This window comes from Callorhinus ursinus, unplaced genomic scaffold, assembly GCF_003265705.2.
Source record: "Callorhinus ursinus isolate GAN/ISIS: 27379988/994484 unplaced genomic scaffold, GSC_fseal_2.0 scaffold61, whole genome shotgun sequence".
In the NCBI taxonomy this organism is placed as follows: domain Eukaryota; kingdom Metazoa; phylum Chordata; class Mammalia; order Carnivora; family Otariidae; genus Callorhinus; species Callorhinus ursinus.
Window position 1 is genome coordinate 3,508,416 of NW_027397123.1, and position 25,248 is coordinate 3,533,663.

Below are 25,248 nucleotides of genomic sequence, written 5' to 3' on the forward strand. Positions count from 1 at the left end.
GAGTGGGAAAGGGAGAAGCAGGCTTCCCGCCGAGCAGAGAGCCCAATGTGGGGCTCAATCCCAGGACCCCGGGATCATGACCTGGACCAAGGGCAGACGCTTAACAACTGAGCCACCCAGGCACCCTGCTTTTGGATTTTGAGTCATTGTTTCATTGCTAGGTTTCCCCATGTTATAAAGTAATCTACCATGTTTCCTCCTAGTATTTGTATGGTTTCTATTTTCTTTTAACATTAAAACTATTTGGAGTTTATTCTGGTATATGGTGGTGTAATATATGGATACATTTTTATTTTTCCAAATGAGTATCCAGTTGCCCCGACATTATTTATTACAAAAATGATCCTTTTCCCCTTTGAAATACCACCTTTATAATAAATTCAATTTCCATATAAACTTCAGTCTTTTTCTGGCCTTTCTATTGTGTTCTATTGGTCTGTCTCTAGAATCCAATATTTATTCATTGAACAACCCATTATTAAAAATTTATTATATGCTAGGGCAAGATGTGGAAGAGAGAATCAGGCCTGAAAACATTTTTGAAAATGTGAGTTTTAATCTGAGACTTGAAGGATGAGAAAAGCAGCCATACAAAGAGCCCAGGACAGGATTCCTGATAGATGGAAGAACCTGATGAGAGATCTAAGATGGAAAAGACCTACATTTATTTTAGAAAGCCCTGTGATATGGTACCTAAGAGAGGAAAGGAGACAGTGTTCAATATGAAGATGTATTATCCTTGGTTGAAAGAGAATGACAACAAATGTAGGCAGGGACTCGCTTTGCCAAGAGCCTGTGAACCAGGGCAGTGACTTTGGAATTTATTGGAATTTTTCCAGTGACTTTGGAAATGCAATGAGAAGACTATGGAAAAATTTAAACAGGGATTTTCATTTTGATTGGCATCAGCATCATGTTGTTAAAAATATAGATGCTGGGGCATGAGGGTAGCTCAATGCAACTCTTGGTTTTGGCTCAGGTCATGATCTCAGGGTCATGGAATCCAGCCCCGCATCAGGCTCTACACTCAATGGCGAGTCTACTTTGAGATTCTTTCCCTCTGCCCCTCCCCCCCACTTTCTCTCTCTCTCTTTCTCTAACATAAATAAATCTTAAAACACACACACACGGCGCCTGGGTGGCTCAGTTGGTTGAGCAACTGCCTTCAGCTCAGGTCATGATCCTGGAGTCCCGGGATCGAGTCCCACATCGGGCTCCCTGCTCATCAGGGAGTCTGCTTCTCCCTCTGACCCTCTTCCCTCTCGTGCTGTCTCTCATTCTCTCTCTCTCAAATAAATAAATATCTTTAAAAAAAAATTAAAACACACACACACACACACATGCTTTATTTATATGAAGTGCCCAGAAACTGGAAAATTCATAGAGACAGAATTAATGGTTCTCTGCTATTAGTGATTACTGGGGGCTGGAGGGAATGCAAAATGATGAATTACTCCTTAACGGGCACAAGGTTTCTATCTGGGGTGATGAGAATGTTCTGGAACTAGATAGTGGCAATAGTTTCATGATATTGAGAATGTATTGCAAACTACTGAATTGTACTCTTAAAAATGGGGGGATTTATGTTTTGTGAATCTTACCTCAATTTAAATATATATAGGGACATCTGGGTGGCTCAGTCAGTTAAGCGTCTGCCTTCAGCTCAGGTCGTGACCCCAGGGTCCTGGGATCGAGCCCCACATTGGGCTCCTTGCTCAGCGGGGAGCCTGCTTCTCCCTCTGCCTGCCACTTCCCCTGCTTGTGCTTTCTTTCTCTCTCTCTGACAAATAAATGAATAAAAATCTTAAAAAAAAAAAGAAACCTCATACCATATCTTTAATATATGTATATACTTTTTAAGTATGTATAGATATATATAGGCAAGCATATGCACACATATGCCTTGTCTCTACTCCTGTAGATTTTGATTCAGTCTGGGGTGGTCTCAGACCTTTATATTGTTAACAGGCTTCCTGGATGATTCTAATCTTTATAAAATTGAGAAACCCCAGCTTAATTTCTTTTCTTGCTCCCTTCTGGCACCATATGAGCCCTCATCATATTTGTGCTTTCATGTGCTCTTCAGAAATTGCACAGCAATATTGGAGACTTACATAAGCCATTCACTTTTTAAGGTGATTTTCATTTTGTCTCTCTGGTCTGCTATAAAATTTTTTTTCTCTTAAAAGAATAAAACTGCTTGTATTTTTTTTTCCTTTTTCAGAGCTGGAGTCCAGGTGTGAAAAATTTCCACGAAAAGATATTTCTGAAATAGAGTCATTCAGTTGGGAGATAATGGAAAGCCTTAAATGCTGTGATTTTGATGGCTCTAGTTTGAGAGATGGCTGGGAATACAAAGGCCAATTTGAAAGACAACAAGTAACTCAGGAATGCTGTTTCAAGCAAGTAAAAGTCATGTATGAAAACATGCCCGCTTTTGAGCACCGTACATCCCTCACTTTACATCAGAACAATGAGATTGGTGAGAAACTGACTGAATGTAATCAATGTGGAAAAGCATTTAGCCGTGGCTCACACCTTATTCAGCATCAGAAAACTCACACTGGTGAAAAACCCTTTGAATGTAAGGAATGTGGGAAGGCCTTTAGTCGTGCCTCACACCTTGTTCAACATCAGAGAATCCATACAGGTGAGAAACCTTATGACTGTAAGGAATGTGGGAAGGCTTTTGGCCGTACTTCAGAACTTATTCTACATCAAAGACTTCATACTGGTGTCAAACCCTATGAATGTAAAGAATGTGGGAAGACCTTTAGACAGCATTCACAACTTATTCTGCATCAAAGAACTCACACAGGTGAGAAACCCTATGTATGTAAAGACTGTGGGAAGGCTTTTATTCGTGGCTCACAACTTACTGTTCATCGGAGAATTCATACAGGTGCTAGACCCTATCAATGTAAAGAATGTGGGAAAGCCTTTAGACAGCATTCACAGCTTACTGTCCACCAGAGGATTCATACCGGTGAGAAACCCTATGAGTGTAAGGAATGTGGGAAGGGCTTTATTCATAGCTCAGAAGTTACTCGACATCAAAGAATTCATTCTGGGGAGAAACCCTACGAATGTAAGGAATGTGGGAAGGCCTTTAGACAACACGCACAGCTTACACGACATCAGAGAGTTCATACTGGTGACAGACCTTATGAATGTAAGGACTGTGGGAAGGCATTTAGTCGTAGTTCATACCTTATTCAACATCAGAGAATTCATACAGGTGACAAACCCTATGAATGTAAGGAATGTGGGAAAGCCTTTATTCGTGTTTCACAACTGACCCATCATCAGCGAATTCATACTTGTGAGAAACCCTATCAATGTAGGGAATGTGGAATGGCCTTTATTCGTAGTTCACAACTTACTGAACATCAGAGAATTCATCCTGGGATCAAACCTTATGAATGTAGAGAATGTGGGCAGGCCTTTATTCTTGGCTCACAGCTCATTGAACACTATAGAATCCATACTGGTTAGAAAGCCTTGAATGTTAGGGGTGTAGGAGCTTTTACCTGGCGTTCACACCTGACTCAATATTAGATAATGTGTATGTAATGTAATTAATGTGAAAACCTTCACTTGTCACTAACATTATGGAACATCAGATAACTCATAGCAGAAGAAAATTCAATAAATGTGGGAATTCTTTTTGCCTCACACTCACTGCTTACCAAGCATCGGAAAATTTTAGGCTGAAAAAATATTAATATGAATATAGAAAACCTTTCTATCACCACTCAAAATGTGTTAAATTTCTGAGAATTCCTAATATTAAGATATTTTGTGAATGTGCCTTTTACCATGACATACATCTTACTTAACATTATCTCAGCTCCACCAGTTACCGACTGTATAGCATTGGACAAATAATGCAGTCTTCCTGTTCCTCAGCTTACTTGTTTTTAAGCAGTGATCATTATACTTTTTTTTTAAGATTTTATTTATCTATTTGACAGAGAGAGACACAGCGAGAGCAGGAACAGAAGCAGCGGGAATGGGAGAGCAGGTTTTCCCGCAGAGCAGGGAGCCCGACGTGGGACTCGATCCCAGGACCCTGGGATCATGACCTGAGCCGAAGGCAGACACTTAACGACTGAGCCACCTAGGCGCCCCAGTGATCATTATACTTACCCAATAGAGTTTTCCTATCAGATATTTTATATAAAGCCTGTGTTTAATAAATATTAGTTACCATTGTTAATTAGTAACAGTATTAGTGTTAAGGAGTTCTTGTGAGAGGAGGCCTTCTGAATGTGTCAAGTATTAAAAAGCCTTCATAACCATTTGTTAATGATAATTCATTCTAGAAAACAGTCAAGTATAACTATCATGAGGTCATCATGATATTTAAACCTAGAAAGTCACAAGAGTAGAAGTTAACAGAAGAGTAGCCAAAAGAAATTGCCCATTTGGAGGTCTAAAGCCACCTTCAGGTAGAACTTGAAAAGCAGTCAAAAAGTTCTACACATCAAAACCAGTTCAGTATAGCCAAAGCTGTGTTCCTGTCAACCCAAGGAGTGAAGGTAAGGGCTTTGTTCTCCAAATGTGGATCTCCAGCACCTACTTGTTGCCAGTTACATACTAAGCACATTGAATGAATGGTCAACTCTAAACATTAGAGGGAAATAAACCCAAATCAGTGGTAAGAATGATCATTAAAAACAAAAAATAATAAAATAGAAAACAACAGTAGACTTAATATGAAAGTTATTTATTTAACGATATAAGATGGACAACTAACAACCCTGATCTGGAAAAGAAAATATTTAGCATTATGAATAAGGAAGGGGTGAATATTCCTTTTAAAAAGCTACTATGCAAAATTTTAATGTATTTGGAAATTTAAATAGATTTTTACAAAAATATCACAGTTCACAAAAATATGGAATACCTGAATAAATCAATGATTGTAGAAGGACATAAAAAGTCAGCCTGCCCCTTCAAAGTAGTTTAACCTACTAAAACTTCAAGGAACAGATAGATAATACCTGAGAGAAGCTTGCCAGTTTATTTTCAAGGCTAAATAAAATTATGATTTAAAAAAATTCAACAAGGATGGCTCCCAAGAAAGAAATCATAGATGATTATCATTTGTGAAAATAAATATAAATAAAATCCCTGGTAATTGAGTCCAGTCTCTTTAAAGTTAGAAGCTCAGGGGCGCCTGGGTGGCTCAGTCAGTTAAGCATCTGCCTTCGACTTGGGTCATGATCACAGGGTCCTGGGATCGAGCCCTGCATCAGGCTCCCTGCTCGGTGGGGAGCCTGCTTCTCCCTCTCCCTCTTGCTCCTCCTGCTTGTTCTCTCTCTCTCTCTGTCAAATAATAAAATCTTAAAAAAAAAAAAAAAACCTCATTCTAAATGGAATATCTAGAATTTCACCTATTGTCGGTTATGTTTTCAGAATTTTGGTATCACTCCAGATGACAGTGATAGGGAAAAGAGCCCTGATCCAACCCCAGTGATACCTGGATCAGAGCTTGTGAATGAATCTGGGGACTCTCAAGAAGCATCCCCTCAGTCCAGGCAGTGTCAGGGGCAACAGGCCTGTTGTGTCCCGAAGCCATCCATCTTCTCAGTCATCCTGAGTATTCACTAAGGCACCTGTATTTTCTACATGTGTCACTGCCTACACAGGGTTAGAAAGTAGTATTCTGTGTGTCATTTTTAAGTGGTTTCATGATTAGGATGTACATTTGGAGGGGCTCAAAGCTATGACATTAATAAGTGTTACTTTGAATAGTTAAAACACATGCACAGGATAAACATTTTAAAGTTACGATTTGGTATACAGACATAAGTCAATGTCCACACCCTTCCCACTCTGTTATTCTATGTACTTATGACTGTATCAAGTTCTTGTATATACTTCCTGTTTTTATGTTTGCCTCCTAAGTGTAGACATGTACATAACAGTCTTTATAAAAGTTTTTTTTACATAAATGGTAACAAATTTCTATACTTGCTATTTTTGCTTATCCATAAACCTTGAAATTGGGTCATACCGATACATACATAGTTGCCTTATTCTTAACAGCTGCATAGTATATGTGTTTCATTATTTATCCTGTCGATTTAGTTTTTTTCATTATTCTTTGCTTTCAAACAATCCTATAATAAATATCCTTGCACATAAATTATTTTGTATATGTGTGATATCTCTTTAAGATAAATACCTAAAAGGGGAAGTGCTAGATCAAAATGTATATACAGTTTTGAAACTTTCTGTTCACACAGAATCTTACAGTGTACCCCTAGTGCCCCACCATCACTAGCTTCAGTAATTATCAGCTAATGGCCAGTCTTGTTTTATCTGTATTCCTACCCACTCCCCCACCCTCATGTCAGTGGGAAGTAAATCCCAGCTACATAATTTCATCCATAAATATTTCAGTATGTATCTCTAAAATATATCACAATTTGAGAAAAGATTTTCACTCCTTAAAAAAAATGGCGGGGTGCCTGGCTGGCTCATTCGGTTAGGTGTCCAACTCTTGTTTGCAGCTCAGGTCTTGATCTTGGAGTCATGGGTTCAGGCCGTTTTGGGCTCTGTCCTGGGCATGGAGCCTGCTTAAAAAACAAACAAACATTAAAAAAAAAACAATACTGTCATTCCAGATCTGATGGTCAGTGTTCCAATTTCTAATTGATAAATGTCGATTTTTTTAAAAGTTCATTGCGATCCAAATTATGTCCAGAAATTGCAGTTGTCACATCTCTGAAGCCTGTTTATCCATTCTTCCTCATCCTTTTTCCCCCGGTCATTTATTTTCTGAAGAAACTAGATTGTTTGCCTTGTAGGGTTTCTCAGAGCCTGGTTTTTGCTGACTGCATCCCATGGCATTGTTTTTGTTGGTTGGTTGGTTGGTTGGTGGTTGTTTTTTTTAAAGATTTTATTTATTTATTTGACAGAGTACAAGCAGGGGGAGAAGCAGGCTCCCCACTGAACAAAGAGCCTGACGTGGGACTCAGTCACACTACCTTGGAATCATGACCTGAGCCGAAGGCAGATGCTTAACGGACTGAGCCACCCAGGTGCCCTCATGGCATTGTTTTTTTTTGTTGTTGTTGTTTTGTTGGAGACACAGCAAGAGAGGGAACACAAAGAAGGGGGAGTGGGAGAGGGAGAAGCAGGCTTCCCACCGAGCAGGGAGCCCGATGCGGGGCTCGATCCCAGGACCCTGGGATCATGACCTGAGCCGAAGGCAGACGCTTAACGACTGAGCCACCCAGGCGCCCCCCTCATGGCATTGTTTAACATGCTCCTCTATCCTTGGTATTTCTTATAAATTGGTAGTTGGTATCTAGAGGCTTGATCAGATTGAGGAAGGTCTTTGTTTTTGTTTCTGTTTGTTGAGATATTGAGACAAAACATTGAGGTGTCTTTTTATGATGTTAGCAAGTATTGTTCAATTGATCTATTGATCCATTAAGGATTACAAATGATACCCTATTTCTTCTTCCTTTATTAGCCAAAATATTTTTATGAAGAAGAACTTCCCTTTAACTACCATTTGGTTACCCATGTTATAGTAAGGAAAGGCAGGATAAACGCTTCTTTCTTTCTCTTTATTGGTTTTCAAAATAATGAGTTGGTTCCCTCGCATTCAGCCATGATAACTTACAAGTTTAGGGGTGTGTAGCATATTTATTTAAATACAATTTGGTTATACTCTCACTGATGCTCAAATTGTTCCATGTTTGGGAGGTGGAGCCTCTTCCAGCTGGCTTCTTTGTCCTGTGGTGTGACGCCATTAGTCTTTGATCACTTGCTTGCTGTCTGCCACCAGATGTGCCAGGCTCTCCTTGTTCATTTCCTGCCTCCCACCTTGAAGTAGCCATTTTCCAAGGAGTGGTGGGTTTTTTGTTTTTTTTTTTTTGTTTTGGCTTTTTTTGGTATTTTAGTACATTCCCAAATGGTGTATAGAAACCACAAATCACGGGGCGCCTGGGTGGCTCGGTCGTTAAGCGTCTGCCTTCGGCTCAGGTCATGATCCCAGGGTCCTGGGATCGAGCCCCACATCAGGCTCCCTGCTCAGTGGGAAGCCTGCTTCTCCCTCTCCCACTCTCCCTGCTTGTGTTCCCTCTCTCGCTGTGTCTCTCTCTGTCAAATACATAAATAAAATCTTTAAAAAAAAAAAAGAAACCACAAATCACAAGGAGTGCTTCATTCTCTGGTTGGTGATTTTTAGATAGCTGTTTTAATCACATTGCTCAGGTGCCCTCAGGAAGATTATGCATCTATGCATCTGCCCACACAGAGAGATCCCAAAACACCACATTTATCTAATCCTGCAGAAAGCACTTATTTTAAATGTAGACCATTCGATGGGTGAAAAATGGAAAAGTTACTTTAGTTTTCACTTGCATTCCTTTGACTATGATTATGATAGATGACCATTTGTTCACATACTTGACCATTGGTATTGCTTGTAGCATGGTGCCTAAAACAGTAGTAGCTGCTGAATAAATATTTGTTAATGGAATAAATTAATTGTATGTTCATATCCTTTGCTCATTAGTAATGAACTAGTCATATTTTTCTTACTTAAAAGAGCTATTTTTGAGGGCGCCTGGGTGGCTCAGATGGTTAAGCGTCTGCCTTCGGCTCAGGTCGTGATCCCAGGGTCCTGGGATCGAGTCCCGTGTCGGGCTCCCTGCTCCTTGGGAGCCTGCTTCTCCCTCTGCCTCTCTCTCTCTCTCTCTCTTTCATGAATAAATAAAATCTTTAAAAAAAAAAAAGAGCTATTTTTGAGAGGAATAAATGTGTATAAAGTTCCTAGCACAGTACCTGGAATTCATCAGTGTTCTCTGTCTTGTTATTTGCATAATTGTCATTTATCTCTCTGATTTGGCTTTTTTCCCCCCTATTTTAAAAGATAAGAAATTGAGAGTCAACAAGATTAAGTAGCTTGCCCAAGGCCTCATAAGTGGAGAATCCTAAACTACAAGGGCAAGGGCAAGATAGGGCAGAGTTTCATGTACATAAACAGCTTTACAGATGTGAGACTGGGAAAAGGAAAAATCAGTGTTTCTTCAGGTAATCTGTAAAATGCATGGTCCTAATACAGAAAGTGGCAAGGCGGGTGCCTGGGTGGCTCAGTTGGTTAAGCGATTGCCTTCGGCTCAGGTCATGATCCTGGAGTCCCGGGATCGAGTCCCGCATCGGGCTCCCTGCTCAGCAGGGAGTCTGCCTCTCCCTCTCACCTCCTTCCATCTCATGCTCTCTCTACCATTCTCTCTCTCTCTAAATAAATAAAAATCTTAAAAAAAAAAAAGTGGCAAGGCTAGGAACAAAGGTATGAAAGAGCTTAATAAGAATCTTTTTTTTTTTAAGGGCACCTGGGTGGCTCAGCCATTTAGCATCTGCCTTCGGCTCAGGTCATGATCCCAGGGTCCTGGGATCAAGCCCCACATCGGGCTCCCTGCTCAGCGGGAAGCCTGCTTCTCCCTCTCCCACTCCCCCTGATTGTGTTCCTCTCTCGCTGTCTCTCTCTGTCAAAAAAAAAAAAAAAAAAAATCTTTAAAAAAAAATATTTTTTTAAATATTTTATTTATTTATTTATTTATTTATTTATTCAAGAGAGTGAGAATGAGCGGTGAGGAGGGGCAGAGAGAGAAAGAAGCCGACTCCCCACTGAGCAGGGAGCCTGATGTGAGGCTAGATCCTAGCACCTGTAGATCATGACCTGAGCTGAAGGCAGACACTTAACCAACTGAGCCACCCAGGTGCCCCAAGAATCTTTTTTTTTTTATATATTTTTTTTGCTTTGTCCTTACAAAAAGTGAAAATGCTCAAATAGAAGAATACAGAGTATAGAAAACTGTAAGAAAACATTTTGAGTATCTTCACTCAAATATGCATGTTAATCATTTTTGTGTATTTCCTCCTAGCTTCTAAATTTTTAAAAATTCATACTATATGGAGCGCCTGGGTTGCTCAGTAGGTTAAGTATCTGCTCTTGATTTCAGCTCAGGTCATGATCTCAGGATCCTGGGATTGAGCCCCAAGGCAGGCTCTGTGCAGGGAGTCTGCTTGAGGATTCTCTCCCTCTCCCTCTGGCCCTCACCCCACTTGCACACACCACACTCTCTCTAAAATAAATAAATAAATGTTTTTAAAAAATTAATACTTTGGGACACCTGGGTGGCTCAGTCGGTTAAGCAACTGCCTTTGGCCCGGGTCATGATCCTGGGGTCCTGGGATTGAGTCCCATATCGGACTCCTTGCTCAGCAGGGAGCCTGCTTCTCCCTCTCTCTCCCTCTGCTTGTGCTCTATCAAATAAATAAAATCTTTAAAAAAAATTAATACTTTATTATGGAAAACTTCAAATATGCACAAAAGTAGAAAGTACAGTGCACTCTCATAATTCTCATCACCCTGCTATAAAAACCATCAATGCATGACCAGTCTTACTTTGTCCATATCCACACCCACTTCCTCTTTCATTGGATTCTTTTTTTTTTTTTTGTGCATCCTTTTGAAAGCAGAACTTAGGACATATGATATTTGTAAATATTTCAGTAATTATCTCTAAAAGAGAATTTAAAAAGATACCTATATGTCAGTAGAAATTTATAATCTTGAGCCATTAGTAGGGAGGACAATAAAATTTTATACTAAATCTGGCTTAAGCTTATACTTATGATTCTCACTGTGATGGCAGAGACAGTTGTCTCACATGTATTCGGAGAATCAGGAATTTAGGAAAAGGTTTTCCTATGAACAACATTCTTACCCAGAAGTTCTCTCTTTCCTTTTCAAAAAAGGAAAATTTTCAGGTGCAATTGTGAGATGTGAAGGTTGCTTTGTTGTTTGTTTTTATTTTAAAAAATTGAATTAGGGGTGCTTGGGTGGCTCAGTCGTTAAACGTCTGCCTTCGGCTCAGGTCATGATCCCAGGGTCTTGGGATTGAGCCCTGCATCGAGCTCCCTGCTCAGCTGGAAGCCTGCTTCTCCCTCTCCCACTCCCCCTGTTTGTATTCCTTCTCTCGCTGTCTCTCCCTCTGTCAAAAAATAAAATCTTAAAAAAAAAATTGACTGAATTGGTACAACTCTTACCATAATTCTAAATCCTTGATGTGTTGAGAATTGTATTTGCTTCTTTGCTCCTAGGAGACAGATATATGTTTAATAAATAATAAGTAATAACAGGTAGTAAATCTGAGTTAATAAATTAGGCACATGATAGAACATTTTTGTGGGGAGAAGATGGAGGTGGGAAACCTTCCCTTTACCAAAAACAATTTTTTAGATAGATATAGATATGAAATTCCACACTTAGAAGTCACTATGCCTTAAACTCTAGCTGACGGAGAATTCCATAAGTCATTCCAAAGAATTCACATATTTTTAAAAAATATTTTACTTGGGACATCTGGGTGGCTCAGTTGGTTAAATATCTGCCTTCGGCTCAGGTCATGATCTCAGGGTCCTTAGATGGAGCCCTGCATCAGGCTCCCTGCTCAGCGGGGAGCCTGCTTCTCCCTCTGCCTGCTGCTCCCCCTGCTTGTTCTCTCTCTCTCTGACAAATAAATAAACAAAATCTTTAAAAATACATATTTTATTTATTTACTTATTTATTTGAGAGAGACAGAGCATGAGCAGGGGGAGGGGCAGAGGGAAAGGGAGAAGCAGACTCCATGCTGAGCAGGGAGCCCGACACGGGACTCAATCCCAGGACCCTGGGATCATGACCTGAGCCGAAGGCAGATGCTTAACCAGCTGAGCCACCCAGGTGCCCCAGAATTTACATATTTTAATTTTGGAAATAAAGTTTGATTGTTCACCTTTGTTGGATTCATAAGCGACATTAATGATGCAACAGCTTGCAGTACTTCTCCACCTAGAAATCCCCCAGACAGCTCAAGTGTCATGTCTAAAACAATATTTATAATGCCGCTTTCCCTTCCATATAGCTCTAAAAATCCTCTTTTCCTTCCATATTTCTAATACATCTTGTGTAACAATGTATTTAAAGTTTAAAAATAGTCTGCCTGGTCTCTCAAGCCAGAAACAGGCTGTCAGCTAAGACTTCTTGTACCTTATCTTCTACGTTTAAAATAGTAGTTTTAGAACCAGGTCTGGACTCTGTCACTAGCTAGATGAGGATAGTCTATCCCCACTAAGCTTCAGTTTGTAGCTCATAGTAGTACATCATGGAGTTATCATGAACACTTAAATGTTAAGGTGTACCTAGCAGTGTTTCCAGCACATAGAAAACCTAAAATCAGAAAAGAAAGTTTGATATTATGGAATCACTCAAACTTACTTAAGTAATTGCAGGCATACCTAAACTGAGTCATTCCTAGTCCCATAATTTCCTCTAACTGTCCTCCCTCTCAGTGAGTGGCCCGCATTGCCCATTCAGTTCCCCAGGCCAGACACCCAGGGACCATCCTTGGCCTCCCTCTCCCTGATAATTCTGAAATCTACTTTGCTTTTCCTCTAGGATACATCTGGAACACACACATCCCTTTTCTGAGTATCAGAAAGAGGTACTTTAGAATAATAGGCCCATGGGGCGCCTGGGTGGCTCAGTCAGTTAAGCATCTGCCTTGGGCTCAGGTCATGATCCCGGGCTCCTGGGATTGAGCCCCGCATTGGGCTCCCTGCTCAGCAGGAAGTCTGCTTTTCTCTCTCTCCCTCTGCAGTTCCCCCTGCTTGTGCTCTCTCTCTGTCAAATAAATAAAAATAAAATCTTTAAAAAAAAAATGAGTAATAGGCTCTGCAGCCAGAATTCTTGAGTTTATATCCAAGGGCTGCTACTTACTGTGTGACCTTGAACTAGTTTCATACTTTGTAACTAGGCAGTACTTTTGTTGTAATGATGTAAATATTGCCTAGGACATGCCTGAAACATAGTAAAAGCTGAGTACATTTACTTTTTGTTCAACTCAATTCAACAATATTTATTGAGAACCTACTACTATACGCCAAGCACTCTTCTAGGCACTGGGGATACAGTAGTGAACAGAACAGACAGAAAGCCCCACCTTTGTGGAGGTTGTATTCCAACGGGGGAAGAGAGAATCATATAGTGAGTAGATTCTGCAGTGTGTTGGAAGATGGTATGTCCTAAGGTGAAAAAAGGGCAAGGTAAAGGAGACTGGGAATATGAGGGAGGTGCAAGGACAGTTATCACGATTTATTATCATTACCACATTATCTAATAATTATATTCATTAATTGTGCATGTTTCTTATTAATAATGTTACTATTTATAATTACTATGCTAAATATGCAGTATAATCAATAATTATCTTTTATTATTACCATTTTTATCATTGCCTTAATTCAGGCCTCATCATCTCTTATCTGCCACCAAAGAGCTGGATCTAAAATTAAATATAAGCACATCACATCAATAGTCTTTCCTCACTTAAGGAATAGAGGCTAAGCTCCCTAATTTAGCACAAAGTGCCCCCTGGCCCCTCAACCTTGGACCTATGTGACTGGAGCTGGGCTCACCAGCTCCATCTCTTAGCCCTCCCACTGGAAGTACCCAAGCTGCTTCAGCTCATCCTCACAGCCCATTATTTCCTGTGATGTGATAGGGTCACTGTGATCTCATCTGAAATGAGAGAGAAGGATACTCTGCAACCACAAAAATAACAAAACATTGAGGTACAGGGTAATGACTGTTCTAGTTTTGGGTACTCAAAGTAAAGATAAGAACTGTTTCGGTGTTGATAAACATAATAGATTACATTTAGAAAATAAAGGAACATTTAGAGTCCATTTAGTCACCAGAGTTTCTTGAAACATGCAGTTCAGTGTGAAAATTAATCATGACTTATAATTGTTTGCCTGACAGAAAAGATCTTCGACTTCCTAAGATAGGGTGTCAAGGTCATCAGTTTACTTGGTCAACTTCCTACTTTCTATCCTCATGTGTCCCCAGTGGAAGCATTCTCTCTGGGGACAAAGATCTTCAAATCAGCAGAGTTCCAAGTTTCCAGGAAGGTAAGGAAAAATTCTGCCAGTTATTGGGTATAACAATGAGAGGAGCCACTCTTCCTTCCACTCCTTGATTCCCAGGTCCATGTATTTGGCTATGGGGGAGACGGCACCATATGAGGGTCTCTGAGTCAAAGCACATACTAAATCCTGTGAAAACAGAACTCCATCTTTCCAGGTTGTTGACTCCCAACTGGTGCCATAACTGAGTCTTCAGTAAGTTATTCCACCTTTCAATTGGGCTAGCCAGTGCCAGATGATAGGGTATGTAGTTAGACCAAGTAATTCCACAGGCATGAAACTATTATTGAACTTCCTTTGCTGTGAAATGACTTCCTTGACCAGATTCAATGCTGTAAAGAATGTCATGATGGTGAATAAAACATTCTGTGAGTCCACCTATAATGGCTCCAGCACAAGCATTATGGGCAGGGAAGTCAAGTCCTTTTCCAGAATATATGTCTATTCTCATGAGAATAAATCTCTGCCCAACCAACCTGCCACCACGTTGATGGTCCTTACAGGGAAGATTCCTTATCAGGGACGCTATGTTGGTGTCTTCTGTTAGCAGATTAAGCACTTGGCAGTTAACTGGCTAGTATTAACCAGGTCAGCCTCGATGAGGGAAGTCCACATTGTTGAGCCTATGCATAACTTCCATCCATGCCACCATGACCACTTTGTTCATGGGTCCATTAAGAAAGCACTGGCTGGCTGGGGAAGAAGGCTGACATCCACAGAATGTGTCATTTTTGTCTACCTGATTATTAAGAAGTTCCCTCTGCAGCGGGAGTTCTTTAGTGGGCATTCATATGGAAGTCCTCCTTGAAAGCCTGTGCTCATCAGAGAGCTCAATGCATATACCTCTTCTCCAGAATTCCTTGTCACCAATTTTCCAATATTGTTAGTTCCAAGTCCCTGACCAACGCTAGCAACTGCCCACGAAACCATGCAGATTCATACTTCTGGCTCTCTCTCTAAGCCAGCCAAATGAGAAAAACCAAATATATTGCCCAAAGTCCTGCCCACTGAAAGGAATCATTCTTCACCATTGTCCTTTAGGATTACCTCTGAGTAGGGTTGTAATGCCATAGCTATCAACTTCTCAGGCGGCACCAGCGTATCATGCAGACCCATCTGTTTTCCAGGCTCATGTTTGTACTTCCTCAGTCAGCCCATTGTAAGGAACATTCCATGTGGACCGTAGGCATGGAGGAGTCAATGCCATAGGAGTTGGTGCCATATGGATCTGAGCCACCTGCTTGTGCAGGTGCAGCTCACTGGTACCTTCTGGACGTGCCCAAGTTTGGTCTCTTCTGTACCATTCTTATCTGATGATAGATTGGTGCTGCTCACACCCAACCTTATGGCCGGATGGGTCAGACAACACACAGCTTATGATGGAAAGCTCAGGCTGAATGGTCACCTCATGCCCCACAGTCAGGATTTCAGTCTCTACAAAGGCCCAGTAGCAAGACAAAAGCAGTTTCTCAAAAGGAGAATGATTAGCTGCAGAAGATGGCGTAATTTGCTCCAAAATTCTAGAGGTCTGCTTTGTGATTCTCCTACTGGTGCTTACCAGAGCCTCCGTACAGCATCCCTATTTACCATAAACACTCAAGTATTTTGGGATCCTCTGGATCCTAAGGCCAAGTGGTCAAATGGCTTGTACTGCAGCCTCAACTTTCCACAGAGCCTTCTCTTGTTCTGATTGCCACTAGGAACTTGCAGTTGTACGTGTGACTATAGCACATTCCAATGTCACACATGTTGCCTCCACAATCCAAAAACCTGCCAAACTTTGTGCCTCTTTGTTCATTGTAGGTGATGTACTTGGGAGGAGATACGTTGACATCCTCCAGACCACGGGACCCAAGAAATTTCACTGAAGTTATGGCCCCTGATTTTCGGGGAGTTTGTTTCTTACCCACTTGTGTATATGTTTTACTGAGGTATGTAAAGCCCTTCCTACTTCCTGCTTCTCAGATCCAGTCAGCATAATGTCACCGATGTAATGCACCAGGATGATCTTCTGATCAAGACTTCTGCAAACCGCTTTACATCAAAGAACAGGAGAGCTGACACAACCCTGAGGCAACACCGTGAAGGTACATGGGTAAAAGAAAATTGCTTCTGGTAGTTCTTCCAAATTGGTATCGAGAAAAAGGCATTGGCCAGGCCAGTAGCTGCAGCCCAGGTAGGTGGGGATATGTTGATTTTTTCTAGTAGAAGTACTACGTATGGGACAGGAGCTGCAATGGGAGCACCATCAGGTTAACTTTACAATAGTGCAGCCAAACCGGTGAATTAAATGAAGGTATCAATTTATCAAGTAACTACTTTATGCAATTCCTTCAAGGATGCAGTATTGCTTGCTATTTACTGTCTTTGAAGGGGAAAGAAGTTTCAGGAACTTCCATTCAGCCCTTCCTATAATAATGGCCTTCATCTACCAAGGGTCGAGATACAATGGCTCAGCCCTTTTGTCCCCGGGCAGCTCTGTAGGGCCAGCCTATCCCAGTTCCACAGCTCCTGGTGGGTTGACAAAGGCATGTCGCTGTTGCTTTGCAGCCGGACTTCTGCCCCTAACCAGCTCTGCTGCCTTCAATCTCCCAACAGATGCTGATCCCCTAGCACCACGTGTCAAACATCCTGAATGCAGACCTCTTAAGAGTCTGCTTCCTGTGGACCTTCAGCCTTTCTAATATTTTCAGAGCAAGAAAAAGATCAAAGTTCTCAGCTCAATATTTTAATTGTGCTATGAGTGTTAATGAAGAAAGATTTTATTTATTTGAGAGAGAGAGACAGCGAGAGAGGGAACACAAGCAGGAGGAGTGGGAGAGGGAGAAGCAGGCTTCCCGCTGAGCAGGGAGCCCGATGTGGGGCTCGATCCCAGGACCCTGGGATCATGACCTGAGCCGAATGCAGACACTTAATGACTGAGCCACCCAGGCATCCCTTATTTTTATTGTATTTAATTATATCTGGCATGACAAGATATCAATCAATATTCTTATTTTATTTTGGTATATTTAATGAAGTATATAATTTTTCAGGGACAAATCAACTGTGATAAATTAGGAACTCTACCTCTCAGTGATAAGACTGTATCTTATCAAATCTAGGCTATTATTTGAGAACAACCCAGAACCCCAATTCTTGTAAATATAAACAATTTTTTTAGGCAATTAAGTCTGCCATGGAATTGATAGTCTATTTCCTTAAAGCACTAGTACTCCACGCTGCACAATACTTTCCACTAATGTTACATATCAGGCAAGATACATAAAACTCCTTTATGGAGGTTTAACTGTATTTAAATTTAACTTTATATGCACAAGACCGAATACACTAATAGGATTGGGAAGAGACACTGTTAATCAGTATACATTAAACTGGCAAATTTGTAAAAGGAATTACAAGTGATGGACCTACAAGCATAACCAGAAAAACCAGGGGAGCTATTAAATTGTTGGAAGAATTGTAGGAACAATTCTTCATATAACAAAGCTCTGGCACTCAAAGAGATTCTTCTGAATCTCATTAAGTAGCTTTGAAAATGCAGCAAGAATTGTTTAAATAAAGCTCATCAAAGAACTGATTTTTTAAAAGATTTTATTAATTGAGAGAGAGAGAGAGAAAAAGCATGAGTCGGGGGAGGGGCGGGGAGAGGGGCAGAGAGCGAGGAAGAGAGAGAATCCCAAGCACGGAGCCCAGTGCAGGGCTCGATCTCAGGACCCCGAGATCATGACCCAAACCGAAATCAAGAGTGGGCCACCCAACCGACCCAGCCACCCAGGCACCCCAAAGAGCTGAATTTTTGAAATAACATATTTTGTTCAAAGATTGGAGCTACCATCCTGAATTTAATTGAGGGTGAACTGAACTCCGTAATGAGATACACATTTCCTACTTGAAAAGTAATTTCATTTGGCAAATATTTTTAAAGCTGCTATTTAACAAACAAAAACTGACACATTTAACTGTTACTCTTCGCATTCTTAATGGATTGCATTGAAAGTACAGGGGGAATTATATGTTTCAACATGTGGAACATATTCAAGGACTCCAAAGGAAATTATTAGACAAGCAAAACAAAAGTAATCACCAGCATTGTTGCAATGTATTGAAAAGAACAATGTTAAGGTGGTTTGAATGAAATAAAATAGCAAATATTGTTTAAAATCCTGCACCTGGGTGGCTCATCAGTTGGTTAAGTGTCTGCCTTCAACTCAGGTTGTGATACCAGGGTCCTGGGATCAAGCCTCGAGTCCCATTCGGTTCCCTGCTCGGCGGGGAATCTGATTCTCCCTCTGACACTACCCCCGCTTGTGCTCTCGTGCTCTCTCTCTCAAATAAATAAAATTAAAATTAAATAAAATCCTATTTGTCCATTTAACCCTTGCAAACTAACCGGTTAAATGAATCGTGGAAAATCCATGCACTGGAATACAGTACAACTTATAAAGAAATAGAGAGAGTGAGGAAGGTATTTATGTACTTATATGTACTCCAACAAGTTTACAACAGAGTCTAGTGTTGGTTAAGTGCTCAGTAAATGTTAGCTATTATCATCCCACCAGAATGTAAGCTACATGAATGTATGGGGTTCTTTTCAGTTTCCTTCACTGCTAATCCGTAGTGTCTAGAACAGTGCCCAGCACGCAGTAGGTGCTCAGGAAATATATTTCAATTTTTAATCATGGAAAATTTCAAACATATACAAAAGTAGAGCAAACAGAATAATGAACACCACTTCCTCATTTCTTTTTTCTTTTTTTTAAGATTTTATTTATTTTTTTTTAAGATTTTATTTATTTGACAGAGAGAGAGCGAGAGCAGGAACATAAGCAGGGGGAGTGGGAGAGGGAGAAGCAGGCCTCCCGCCGAGCAGGGAGCCCTATGTGGGACTCGATCCCAGGACCCTGGGACCATGACCTGAGCCAAAGGCAGACGCTTAACGACTGAGCCACCCAGGAGCCCCACTTCCTCATTTCTATGACCCATCCTCAGCAAACTTGCTTCATCTACACTCCCACTCGCTTTTCCCCCATGATGGGTTTCAAATCAAACCAAGACATCCTATCATTTCATCCATAAATACTAAAAGTTGCATTTTTAAGTGATAACTCCCTATTACCCCTAAACAATTAATATTAATTCATTAAAACAATAAAATATCCAGTCAGTGTTCACATTTCCTCATTGGGTCATATATATGTTTATATTTTGTTTGTTCAAAACATATGCACATTTTTTGTTCAAATCAGGACCAATATTATTGAATGAATCTACTGATTTCAGGAATTAATTATTCTTTTATGACTGAGAAAGCTGAGTATATTTTGGGGGTGTTGTTATATTTTTGGGGGGTGCTGGGTTTTGCTTTTGTTTTTTATGTACACGTAAAATTTCCCTGGAAGGACACACAAGATACAAATAACATGGAACTGTTCCCCTGGAGTCTTCAGGGGGATAAGACTTCTCTCCCTATTCACACTTACAAATTTTATTTTTAAATTAAATTTAATTTAATTTAAATTCAATTAATTAACACATAGTGTATTACTGTTTCAGAGGTAGAGTTCAGTGATTCATCAGTTGTATGTAACACCCAGGGCTCATTACATCACATGTACTCAATGCCCATCGCCCCGTTACCCCATCCCTCCACCCCCTCCCCTCCAGCAACCCTGTTTGTTTCCTATGGTTAAGAGCCTCTTATGGTTCGTCTCCCTCTCCGATTTCATCCTGTTTTCTTTCTCCCTCCCTTCTCCTAGGCTGCTCTGTTTCGTTTCTTAAATTCCACATATGAGTGAAATCATATGATAATTGTCTCTCTGATTGACTTATTTTGCTTAGCAGAATACCCTCTAGTTCCATCCATGTCATTGCAAATGGCAAGATTTCATTTTTTTGGATGGCTGAGTAATATCCCGTTGTATATACATTTTTAAGATTTTATTTATTTATCTGACAGAGAAAGAGAGCACAAGCAGGGGGAGCAGCAGAGGGAGAGAGAGAAGCAGGCTCTCTGCTGAGCAGGGAGCCGGATGTGGGGCTCCATCCCAGGGCCCTGGGATCATGACCTGAGCCACAGGCAGACGCTTAACGACTGAGCCACCCAGGTGCCCCATAAGTTAAAAGTTTTAAAAATCAAGTCCTAGGGGGAGTCTGGGTGGCTCAGTCGGTTGAGCCTCTGGCTCTTGATTTCAGTTCAGGTCATGATCTCAGAGTTATGAGATGGAGCCCTGAGTCCGGCTCCACGCTCAGCATGGAGTCTGCTTGAGATTCTCTTCCTCTCCCTCTGCCCCTTCCCCTGCTTGTGCGCTCTTTCTCTCTCTCAGAATAAATAAATAAAATCTTAAAAAAAAATCAAGTCCTTGGGGTGCCTGGGTGGCTCAGTTGGTTGAGTGTAGGACTCTTGATTTCAGCTGGGGTCATGATCTCAGGGGCCTGAGATGGACCCAGGCGTTGGGCTCCGTACTCAGCGGGGAATAAGCTTGAGGACTCTCTTTCCCTCTGCCTCTCCTCCCGCTCTCTCTAAAATAAATCTTTAAAAAATAAAAGTAAAAATCAAATCCTAAAACATCATGGAAGAGGATCAGTGTGGAAGGTCCAGGTGGGAGGGGCGACTGTTCTAGGCCTGCCACAAGATGGCAGCAGAGTGACACCAAAGCTTGGTTCTAGACCCTGGAAGGGTGTCTGAGTCAGTCTCCCTCCACCTCCACAAAGGGCAAATCCTGGTGGGTCCCTGCCCACTTTTGCCCTGAGTTGTTGACTGTGGCTGGGCTAAACCATCCCCAGGTTCCTTTTTTTTTTTTTTTAAGATTTTATTTATTAGAGAGAGAGCCCATGAGTGGGGGGAAGGGCAAAGGGACAGGGAGAGGGACAAGCAGACACCCTGCTGAATGGGTTAGCCCAAGGCAGGGCTCCATCCCAGGACCCTGAGATCATGACCTGAGCCAAAGTCAGATGCTTAACCCACTGAGCCACCCAGGTACCCCCATCCGCAGATTCCTGATCCACAAAAACTGTATAAGATAATAAATGTTGTTTGAAGCTGCTACATTTTGGGGTAATCTGTTAATTGGCAGTAATTAATACACTGGACATCATACCAAAAAATATTTAGGTATATGGGGTGTGTGTTTTACGATTTTTATTTTGGTGGGGGGCAGCTGGGTGGTTCAGTTGGTTCAGCATCTGACTTTGGCTCAGCTCATGATCTCAAGGTCCTGGGATCAAGCCCCATGGTGGGCTCCCCTCTGAGCAGAGAGTCTGCTTCTCCCTTTCTCCCTCTACTCCTCCTCTGGTTCGTGCTCTCTTTGTCTCTCTCTCAAATAAATAAAATCTTTAAAAAATTATTTTTTTAAAGTAATTCTACATCCAGCATGGGACTTAAACTCTTAACCCCAAGGCCAAGAGTTACAGGCTCCACCGAGCCAGCCAGGCTCCCCCTAAGTATGTATTTCTAAAACATAGACTTTTTTTTTTTAACACAACCACCAAAACCATGTCACATATAAAAATTTTCAAATTATTTGTAAAATGAAATATTCAGGCATTTGGGGAAGTATCTAGAGGAAGAATACAGATATCTGCAATTTACTTTGAAACACATCAAAAAAGATATAGATTGATACAGATATAGATGGCTAGTTATATGATAAAGCAAATATAGCAAATGTTTACGGTAAAATAAAATCTAGGTGTTAGGTATATGAGTGTTCACTCTAAGATGTCTTCACCTTCCCTGTAACTTTGAAAATTTTTTTTGTACTAAAATGTTGAAGGAAAAGTCCATTATTGTTCAAGTTTCCAAGTGTCTCAAAAATGTCACAATTTCTTCTTTGACTGTTTGTTCAAAAAGGTCTACATATTGACATTGGTTGGTATAGGCATGGTCTTTAGACCACAGTATTTTGTCGCCTTTTTGTTACAGCAACAAAGTCTTCAAGCTAGCTAATACAGGGCAGCATAGTTTATATCCCCCAGCTGGCTCCTTACCCAGAGTTTGAGCTCTTTTGTCCTGCAAGTCGACAAAACCATTTCTAAAAGAGATCTGAGCAATGACAGCAGCAGCTTCTTGATTCGGGCTTCCTGACTCCAGGTCAGTGCCACAGGGGGGGTGTGTTCTCAGCCTCATCCCTGAAGGGGCCACTTCTGAGCAAACGGCTTTCTGAGGTCAGCTTTTAGATGCTTCCAGTCATTCCCGGATCGCTAGCCTAGAAGCAAGATGTGTGTTGGGAGCCTGACACCGGACTCAATCAGAACCTGAGCAGAAGGGAGCCGCTTAACCGACTGAGCCACCCAGGCGCCCCTCCCTGAGGCAAGCTCTTGGCTGCCTGTTCTGCCTCCCTGGGGCCTGGGACCTGTGCAAGGGCATCAGGAGGGTCAAGGTCCAATACGCATCCATTGTCTATGACCTCTGAGGGCAGGGCAGAGGGTCAGCCCTGCCCCTTCAGTCACCATGCCATGGCACATTCAACAGATAACCCAGCAGGAAAGAATGTTTTGCCCACCTTTGATCCCTGGCTTTTCTTGGCACTGAAGTTGCATTACCCGAGGCACCATGCCCATGGGAAGGGCAGATGCCTGGTTTGACATCCCCATCTCTGGCCAGGACACAAGGAGTTGGTGCAGTGGCCAGTGGGGAGAGGGGAAGCCAGCAGCCAGTGGGCAGTCTAGTTAATGACACATGCTGTCATTAGGCACATTTGTGGGCATACACAAAGTTGCAGGGCAGGTGCCCCAGATGCCTCTCCCTGCTCACCCCAGAAGTTATCCATTGCCCGAGGGAGCACAGAATTAAATAGCAGATTCAAAAAACTATGACAGGTTGAGAGAGATCACAGAAAAAAAGGAAAAAGCTTTATATTTTAGTATTCTTAAATAGATTTTTTAAAAAGATTTTATTTATTTATTTGACAGAGACAGTGAGAGAGGGAACACAAGCAGGGGTAGTGGGAGAGGGAGAAGCAGGCTTCCCGCTGAACAGGGAGCCTGATGTGGGGCTGGATCCCAGGACCCTGGGATCATGACCTGAGCTGAAGGCAGACACCCAACTGACTGAGCTACCCAGACGCCCCAATATATTTTAGTATTCTTAATGGCACTTTTTTCCCTGCTGTTTCAAGAAGGGGTCCCATGTTTTCATTTTGCACAGTCCCCACAAATTAGGTAGCAATCCTGATTAGAAGGCACTCTTTCAGTCTTTCCAACCTTTCCGGCATTCAATCCCTAGATGGATTTCTATTTTCTTCCCTGAACACTGATGCTACGGCTGCAGATAACAGGGTACAAGTGGATGAGTGGCACAAGGGCGGCCATTCCCTGAGGACGCTCAGAAATATCTAGAAGATAGAAGTAAGACAAGCACTGAGGTCCTCCTTTATTAAATGTGTGGGAGGGCGCCTGGGTGGCTCAGTCGGTTAAGCAACTGCCTTCGGCTCAGGTCATGATCCTGGAGTCCCGGGATCGAGTCCCGCATTGGGCTCCCTGCTCGGCAGGGAGTCTGCTTCTCCCTCTGACCCTCCCCCCTCTCGTGCTCTCTATCTCTCATTCTCTCTCTCTCAAATAAATAAACAAAATCTTTAAAAGAAAATGTGTGGGAGTGAGCAAATGAGAGAACATTTGGATTACATTTCCTTCAACAAATATTTATCAAATCCACCCATGTGCCAGATGCTGGGGATGCAATGGAGTCTAAGTCAACAGATGGATAAATAGAAAAGCTACAGTTTTCCAGGGTGACAAACTGAGCACAGAGGTGGGGTAAGACAGGAAGCAGCCAAGACAGTTGCTATGCAGCCAAGTCATTTTGTATGCATGTTTAACAAATGCAGAGTCAAATATGGATTCACAAGAAGCCAAGACATCACACACACACACAAAAATACCCATTCAAACAAGGAAAATTATGCTGCCCTCCATTCCACTCAAGGAGTGAACAGCATATGCTCCCCAGTGAGTATGAGATATGGGCATAATCTACTACTTCCTTGGTTCCCATGTCTCACCTGGATAAATGTGTGCTCTCTCTCTCTCAAATAAATAAATAAAATCTTTAAAAAAAAAAACAACTCAAAGTAAGTAAGTGCATCAGCTCTCTCTGCCCTAGTCCTTACTCTTAGGGCAATGTGATGAAAGCCAGGTCAATTGTCCTATGTGAGTAGCTGGGTGGCCCATGGGCAAGAGACAATGAAAAATTATTTTTCTCTGCTTAACAATGAGGCAGCTCTGTGCCTACAGATCTATGAGGGGAGACCAGAAGAGACACTGGTGCAGTGAACCAGGACGGAGAAGACAGGGTGGCCTGGACCAGGGTGAAGGAGCCGGGGAAAAGAGGTGAACGGAAGTGAGAGACCCAGGATCCCTCCTCAGGAATTAGGAATGGGGAAGTAGGGAACAATGCTGAAAATTGGAAGCAGTTGGCCACACCAAGCCCTGTCCCATGAGAGGCCAACTCAAATGCCTACCAGGACAGGGCAAGGAATATGAATTACGTGAAATAGGTATAAGATATTAGGGGTTGGTGGGGACTTGGGTGAAGTGGAAATGCATGTCCCTATGTCAGTAGCAAACTACCCCAAATTTAGTGACTTCAAATAATAAGCATCTATTAATTTCTCCTGATTTTGCATTCCCTTCCTCGCTGCCTGTCAAATAAATAAAATTTTAAAAAAATAGATATGAATATAGATATATAATTTGTTTCTTAACCATCTTAAGGTAATAAGTTACAGATACGATACCTTTTACTCCCAAATACTTCAGCCTGTATTTCCCCAAAACAAGGACATCCTGTTACATAACCACTGCACAATCATCAAAATCAGGAAATTAACACTGACACGATTTTATTGTCTAATCCACAGACCTTTTTTTAAAATTCACCCACTGTTGGGCGCCTGGGTGGCTCAGATGGTTAAGCGTCTGCCTTCGGCTCAGGTCATGATCCCAGAGTCCTGGGATCGAGTCCCACATCGGGCTCCCTGCTCCTTGGGAGCCTGCTTCTCCCTCTGCCTCTCTCTCTCTCTCTCTGTCTCTCATGAATAAATAAATAAAACCTTTTAAAAAAAAAAAATTCACCCACTGTCCCACAAATAAAAAGTTTTAAGTGATTTTTCCTAATCCAAGATTCAATCTATAAATTGTGGATCATCAGGGTTTTCCTTTGTTTAAGCCCTTATCTGTTAGAGATACATATGTAAATATGAAATATGATGTTGGCATTTGCTTTAAAATACTTCAATAAAGGGGAAAAAG

General features: G+C 41.6%; 2 protein-coding genes and 1 pseudogene across 7 annotated transcripts in view; 1 reads left to right on the top strand and 2 right to left on the bottom strand.

Moving 5' to 3' along the window:
- Nucleotides 1-5,331, top strand: part of ZNF565 (zinc finger protein 565) — a 35,166-nt gene extending 29,835 nt beyond the window's left edge. For both annotated transcript variants that reach the window (XM_073885326.1, XM_025854495.2), the window contains one exon: nt 2,225-5,331. In XM_073885326.1, the coding sequence (XP_073741427.1) occupies nt 2,225-3,495 (1,271 nt within the window). In that variant the 3' untranslated portion in view covers nt 3,496-5,331. The remainder of the gene's footprint in view (nt 1-2,224) is intronic.
- The window catches only part of LOC141371223 (uncharacterized), a 55,443-nt gene that overhangs the window by 28,879 nt on the left and 1,316 nt on the right, over nt 1-25,248 (bottom strand). The window contains exon 2 of one of the 5 annotated variants that reach the window (XM_073885365.1): nt 6,452-6,587. The exons of 1 other annotated variant lie outside the window; for it this stretch is intronic. In XM_073885365.1, the coding sequence (XP_073741466.1) occupies nt 6,550-6,587 (38 nt within the window). In that variant the 3' untranslated portion in view covers nt 6,452-6,549. Of the gene's footprint in view, nt 1-6,451; nt 6,588-11,749; nt 13,096-15,491; nt 16,230-18,844; nt 22,206-25,248 lie in introns of those variants that run through there. 3 more of the 5 variants (XM_073885363.1, XM_073885362.1, XM_073885366.1) reach the window with 3 other exon arrangements.
- LOC141371214 (uncharacterized) lies at nt 15,016-15,796 on the bottom strand (annotated as a pseudogene).